The sequence below is a fragment of the Panulirus ornatus genome, chromosome 18 (assembly GCF_036320965.1).
Source record: "Panulirus ornatus isolate Po-2019 chromosome 18, ASM3632096v1, whole genome shotgun sequence".
Classification (NCBI taxonomy): domain Eukaryota; kingdom Metazoa; phylum Arthropoda; class Malacostraca; order Decapoda; family Palinuridae; genus Panulirus; species Panulirus ornatus.
In genome coordinates this window covers 52,161,923-52,169,424 of record NC_092241.1, presented here as the reverse complement: position 1 = coordinate 52,169,424, position 7,502 = coordinate 52,161,923, and the positions used below count along the sequence as shown (strand labels likewise).

Genomic DNA, 7,502 nt, shown 5'->3' with positions numbered 1-7,502 from the left:
CAGTGGCATATGTTTTCTGCCATTTGATGGAGTTAGGCATGATTTTACATGCATTGCAGTTCTGCTTCCTCAAGTGTCTCTGTCCCTTACCAATAATTTGTTGTCTGGTAGATTGTAATTGCTAATCAGATCGTTGTTTTTAGCAGTTTCTGTTAAACTGATGATATCACATTTTCACTGTTTACCACATAATGCAATTCAGCTTTGTTTTGGATGGATCTCATGTTCATGTGAAGCCCATTAATTTCTTCTAGTGATTTCTTTATGAGACTGGTTGCATTATTTTTAGACATGGGTGTGACAAGCCCGCATGACCATTCTCCTTGTTGTCGCTGTCTGTAGGGGATGGGAATTCAATCTGATCTTGCTTGCATGACGTAATATGACCCGACCTCAACCACCCATTTGATGTGTGTGTGGGGAGGGTTTGAGCAAGAGAGGGGTGAACCAGGATGGCAGGGGTGGAAGTAGGCACTGTGAGGAAGTAGTGAGGTCTTGGTGTTAGCCATTTTTAAATGATTTGCTTTTTTTTTTTTTTTTTTTTTTTTTGTCGCTGTCTCCCGCGTTTGCGAGGTAGCGCAAGGAAACTGACGAAAGAAATGGCCCAACCCACCCCCATACACATGTATATACATACGTCCACACACGCAAATATACATACCTACACAGCTTTCCATGGTTTACCCCAGACGCTTCACATGCCCCGATTCAATCCACTGACAGCACGTCAACCCCGGTATACCACATCGATCCAATTCACTCTATTCCTTGCCCTCCTTTCACCCTCATGCATGTTCAGGCCTCGATCACACAAAATCTTTTTCACTCCATCTTTCCACCTCCAATTTGGTCTCCCACTTCTCCTCGTTCCCTCCACCTCCGACACATATATCCTCTTGGTCAATCTTTCCTCACTCATTCTCTCCATGTGCCCAAACCATTTCAAAACACCCTCTTCTGCTCTCTCAACCACGCTCTTTTTATTTCCAGACATCTCTCTTACCCTTACGTTGCTTACTCGATCAAACCACCTCACACCACACATTGTCCTCAAACATCTCATTTCCAGCACATCCATCCTCCTGCGCACAACTCTATCCATAGCCCACGCCTCACAACCATACAACATTGTTGGAACCACTATTCCTTCAAACATACCCATTTTTGCTTTCCGAGATAATGTTCTCGACTTCCACACATTCTTTAAGGCTCCCAGGATTTTCGCCCCCTCCCCCACCCTATGATCCATTTCCGCTTCCATGGTTCCATCCGCTGCCAGATCCACTCCCAGATATATAAAACACTTTACTTCCTCCAGTTTTTCTCCATTCAAACTTACCTCCCAGTTGACTTGACCCTCAACCCTACTGTACCTAATTACCTTGCTCTTATTCACATTTACTCTTAACTTTCTTCTATCACACACTTTACCAAACTCAGTCACCAGCTTCTGCAGTTTCTCACATGAATCAGCCACCAGCGCTGTATCATCAGCGAACAACAACTGACTCACTTCCCAAGCTCTCTTATCCCCAACAGACTTCATCCTTGCCCCTCTTTCCAAAACTCTTGCATTCACCTCCCTATAAACAAATTAAACAACCATGGCGACATCACACACCTCTGCCGCAAACCTACATTCACTGAGAACCAATCACTTTCCTCTCTTCCTACACGTACACATGCCTTACATCCTCGATAAAAACTTTTCACTGCTTCTAACAACTTGCCTCCCACACCATATATTCTTAATACCTTCCACAGAGCATCTCTATCAACTCTAATCATATGCCTTCTCCAGATCCATAAATGCTACATACAAATCCATTTGCTTTTCTAAGTATTTCTCACATACATTCTTCAAAGCAAACACCTGATCCACACATCCTCTACCACTTCTGAAACCACACTGCTCTTCCCCAATCTGATGCTCTGTAAGTATTAAATTTTCCACAGTTAAGTCTTTGAGTGTTGCCTTAATTTCACATAAATCACTTTATTTAGACTTTTCTTTCAGATTTCTATGGTTTACACAGAACAAACCATCTTTGTGTGCACCATCTGGTCCCGTATCGTATGATCCTAAGTAAATCCTTGGCCATAGGATAGTGAGTAGCTGGTGCCATTGTAATAGAAAAAATTACGTATGTAAATTGAAGGGTTAAGAAATGAAAAACTTCAGAATGAGAATCTACTCGGTTAGCTCACATTGAAAGAGAATTTTAAGAAATTATGGGGTAAACCATGGAAAGTTTTGTGGGGCCTGGATGCGGAAAGTGAGCTGTGGTTTCAGTGCATTATACATGACAGCTAGACGAATGTGGCCTTTGTTGTCTTTTCCTAGTGCTACCTCATGCGCATGCAGGGGGAGGGGGGGTTATTTCATGTGTGGCAGGGTGGTAACAGGAATGAATAAGGGCAGACAGTATGAATTATGTACATGTGTATGTATTTATATGTCTGTGTGTGTATATATATGTATACGTTGAGATGTATAGGTATGTATATGTGCGTGTGTGGACATGTATGTATATACATGTGTATGTGGTTGGGTTGGGCCATTCTTTCGTCTGTTTCTTTGTGCTACCTTGCTAACGAGGGAGACAGCAACAAAGTATAATCAAAATAATCAGATAGTTGTATATTTATTCCATAGTACCATCTCAGCAAGTACACTTTTATTATTAACAAACCATTGTAAAAACGGTACAGAATGATATATATCTCTTACAAACTAAAGTTAACATGTTGATATGCAAATGGTAGACTAAACAATGTAAATGAGAGGTAGAGGATACCAAAACATATCCTGTTTTAATCAGTAAAATTTTTATGACAGTTTCACTAAATAATAACTTTCCTAGGGGGCTGGTGTGATTGTTTTACACTCAAATTTTCAGCTTCCTTCACAATTCTGTCTCCTGCTATCACCCCTAATTCAGAATCCTTATAAAAATGCCAAATAAATGTACTGGCTTACGTTATTTTTTGAGCAGTTAACTACTGAGGCTATAGTACTCAGAAAACCTGATTTTCTCCAATTCTAGGGCTTAATGAGATTTTGTCATTTAATAATATGCAGAGACAATCATAAAAGAAAATACGAAGTGATGTAACTGACATTGCACCCTATCTATCTATCTATCCTTATCTCTGATGCCTCATTCTTTCTGGGAGCTTTCCTTTGAGAGATTTTTCAAAAGTCTAAATATATCCACATACTGTGCCCATATACAAATAAATCCTGCTTTGCAAAATCTCAGATATAAATATGTCATTTGTAGATGAAAAAATATGTATATACTCCACTCTGAGAAGGCTACAGGTTATATGTCCTGGGAAAATCATCAACATGGACTTCTAATGATGAGAAGTGCAAGGAGTACTTATGAAAATGAGGACATTATATATGAATGGGGTCTAAAAAGTCTAAAAAAAAGTGTGAAGGTGACAGGAGGTATGGTAGTGAGAAAAATGATTGTGTATGGTTCAAACAGCTGCAGGAAGATACACACAGTTTCATCACAACACTAACCATGAAAAGAGTTTCAGAATAATATGAGGATAATGTAAAATGGTCTTGAGGACAACAGTGACTGATAAATGGGGCTGCTATTTTTAGGCTTTGGAATTCTAGCAAGGATTTTGTTAAACTACAAAGTCCTTGTCCCCATTAAAAAGAATCATGACATACCAAATACTTTTGTGGTGCATATGATACCATCTTAATGTAAATTAATAAATTTTGGCCATGTCATTAAACATACACTGAATGCATCAAAAGACATCAATAATCTTTTAAGCTTTACAAATACATCTTACAGTATATTAATGCTCTACATGCTAGCCCAATTACATCATACCTCTTTCATCAATCTGTCTTCTTCCAATAACTCATCTAAAATGATTCAAGTTATGGAAGTATTCAAAAAATAGTCCTGCTGTACAAATGTAAAATGTTTATGCTTTCACTGAGCTGTTCCACTACAGATTATAATACCAAATGCCATACGTTGAATTCTTAAATTAATGAGCTAGTTTTACACTATTTCTTTTATCACATTCATAAAGTACACTCAAGAGAGTATAATTTATTTCCACATCTTTATGGTTCCATCTCGGGCAGAAGTGATGACTAGACGTTGAGGTTCATTCATAACAATCACATCTGTAATAATGTCCTTATGGCCTGGAGGTGGCTGATCTGGTCCTTTTTTAGGAATATCATCACCACTGGAAGGTGCAGTACGAGGCTTGTTTGGAGTTTCCACAATAACTTCAGTCCCATCGACAACACGAGAGCTGTATTGAAAAGGTACTGTTAGTACAAGGGCATATCAAGTCAGAGGGATGCATATATCTATTATTAAGAAGTTTTCATCAGCCTAACAGCTATCTAATGATCATATTCAAGAACTTTGTGTCTTTTCTCATTCCTTTTCCTAGATCCAAATAAGGAGCTTTTAACTTGTGAAAAGCATGGTTATGTGCCAAAATTTACACTTGCCATTCACCTGTGTACCTATCCCCAATATCAAGACATCTTGTGGACCAAAATTCTCCTCTAATGACAGTTGAGAATTAGTTGTGACATATTTAAAAAGGAGAATGATATAAGTCTAAAATATTTCGTGATATTCTAAGGTATTATTTTTCTACTCAATGTGCGCTTTATAGTTGTGTCATAATGAAGGAAGCATCAGCCAGTGCTCACTCACACAATTTGTCTGTGCCTTTTCCTATTAGTTCCTACCTCCAACGTACTTGCAGCTGTTCCATTATTTCTGCCAAAAATATGAAAGTTACTCAGAGAAGTGCAGGACATACAGCTATCACTTTAGATAAGAAATTAGAGGTGCTTAGGAGGATTAATGGTGGGGGGAAACTTGTGGTTATAGCCAAGTCCATGTGGCTCATTCACTCAGCTGTAGCTACAATCATGAAAAATAAAGGGTAAAACGAGGATACAGAAGAATGTGTAGATGAGTTGCTGGATTCACATTTTGAGGATCTGATCAATAAGGAATTTGTGCAGTTAGAGGCACAAAAACATACAGAGGAAAGGGCGGAAACATACCCTTCCACATGCCAATTTATAACAAAGACATTAGCGGAAGCATTTGATCAATCAGATAAGCTATGGCCCTTACTAATAATGTAGATTCTAGCTTTGATTGTGTCTTCATGTCATTTAGAGGGCTTACAAACATCTCAGATACTGAAAGCTTTTACACAGAGAAAAAGGTATTCCACACAGCTAAGCTTAAACAACTTTCACTTGAAAGTAGAACTGAATCAGATCATTCAGGTGGTAGACAACCCTATTGCCTGCCCCTCCCTTTTATCCCACCCCACTACCACCTCAAGCCCCCATCACCACAATTTCTGGTGAGTCCTTAAATATCTTCTAAATCTACAGATGTACTTTTGTAGTAAGTAGTTCTAAAGATAAGCTATTGCATTTATATTCCATACTGAGGAGTTATATACAGAAAATTAGTACACAGGAATGTAACCCTCCTTCAGTAATGTTACAGTTACTCTTATCATGAAATTTCGCATCGCAACAGGTTCTTGAGGAATAGAGCTCTATCATTATGTGGGAATAGTAACAGAGTCGGCAAAGCCATATGGTTGACTATGGTGAAACAGGGAAATATAAGACTAAAAGGCCACAGTTACACTTAGTGCATGCAAAAAATGGATTAACAATGTACCCCGGCGGTTGGCACAAAAAATCACTTGCTAAACTTTTATTACCATTCCCTTTGTATGATACGTATGATAATGCACTGCCATACTTCTCCATTCAGCTGTGTACAGTGCCAGTCTCAAATTTCTAATGAGTGTTGTAAGGTATGCCAAATTCTTACATGGAAGGTTGGTCAGGGATATAAGTGCAAGTGAAAATTCTAGCTCAAAAACATGCTTTTTATAAACCTAAAGCTGATTTTCTGAATAGATCCCTTGCTTGCCTTTCATCCATATAGCTTTACCACACTAATCTGAAGTGGAGAATGCTCTAATTAGGTGAAGAAGAAGTCCCTAGGGTTACCAGCATTCAAACAAACATCTCCAATTACTTATTTCTTAAGTAGACTATCATGGGAACTCTTTCTTGTCAGGGTATTAGCAAAGCACAAGCTTTCTCATGGCAGAACTCTTTAAGAAAAAGAAAAGGAAAAGAAAGAAATAGTCTGATAGTATGCCAATGATACATGAAAATCTAAAATTTTCTTTGATTACAGAACTTTCTTTTTCTTTCATACTATTCGCCATTTCCCGCATTAGCGAGGTAGCATTAAGAACAGAGGACTGGGCCTTTGAGGGAATATCCTCACCTGGCCCCCCTTCTCTGTTCCTTCTTTTGGAAAATTGAAAAAAAAAAAAAAAAAAAAAACGAGAGGGGAGGATTTCCAGCCACCCGCTCCCTCCCCTTTTAGTCGCCTTCTACGACACGCAGGGAATACGTGGGAAGTATTCTTTCTCCCCTATCCCAAGGGATATCTCCCCTATCCCAAGGGATAGGGGAGATATCAAATTTTCCCAATTTGAGTGACCGACTGAAAATCCCTGGTTGGCTTATTTTAAACAATTCTGTGAAACCAAAACTCTTTTTCAAAAACTTTTATCCTAAATCAAGCAGTTTAACAGTAAGCTGAAGCAATGAACAGAGGTAAACATTAAATGTATGTAGACAATAAATATAATTAAATTCCTTTGTACTGGTGTCAGTCTTACCCATATCATAAAAAAAATTAATTATGCAAGAATAGGTAAATGCAACTATCATCAGCCTCAGATAACCAAATTTTTATTATAAATGCTCAAAAAGTCAAATGCTGGTGCACCAGCCTTTAAACTCACTAGGATAGCTTTGAAAAAGAAACTCATGGGTTCTTAGCACTTTAACCAATTTGGAGATCACAGTTGTTTCATTTTAAAAGGAATTACTTTCACAAGCTGACCTTGAGTAATGTTTCAGTCTTTACAAAAACATCTAAAAGCAGATACTCAGGATATCTTATTCTTATAAAATTGAATACATGAGTGCATAGGTAAGTTACCTGTTTTGCTATGGTGGAGTGTTGAAGTTTATGAAAATGTTTATGAATGCTACATTTGGCATGCAAAAATGAAATTTCAAAAACATTATACTTTCATAGAATTAAAGATAAGGATGAAAAACAAGAAATATATCCTTTATCTACCTTTGTTTTGCCATGGTGAAATGCTGGTCAGTGAAAACAATTATGACCGACACACTTGACACAATTCAAAACAGTGGCATGGAAGTCTTATTTCAGGTGATTTATGTCACAGCTGATCAAGTACTGGTAAATGATGTGTGTTTCAGTGTCAGGTTTAATACTGATAAAGTTTTGAAACTGAAAAATTATTCCCTCAAATTCAGTTCAATATTCTGAAATCTTTTTAAAAACTGACACTGATATTTTATCACTTTTATAATGTCTCAATGATCTCTTGGTTCTCCCACACTA

General features: G+C 37.8%; 1 protein-coding gene across 2 annotated transcripts in view; it reads right to left on the bottom strand.

The window, feature by feature from the left end:
- Positions 1 to 2,632: 2,632 nt before the first annotated feature.
- Vps15 (vacuolar protein sorting 15) overlaps positions 2,633 to 7,502 on the bottom strand; it is a 148,469-nt gene continuing 143,599 nt past the window's right edge. Inside the window, exon 30 of one of the 2 annotated variants that reach the window (XM_071673213.1) lies at positions 2,633 to 4,302. In XM_071673213.1, coding sequence (XP_071529314.1) covers positions 4,092 to 4,302 — 211 coding nt within the window. In that variant the 3' untranslated portion in view covers positions 2,633 to 4,091. The remainder of the gene's footprint in view (positions 4,303 to 7,502) is intronic. The other variant, XM_071673214.1, reaches the window with a different exon arrangement.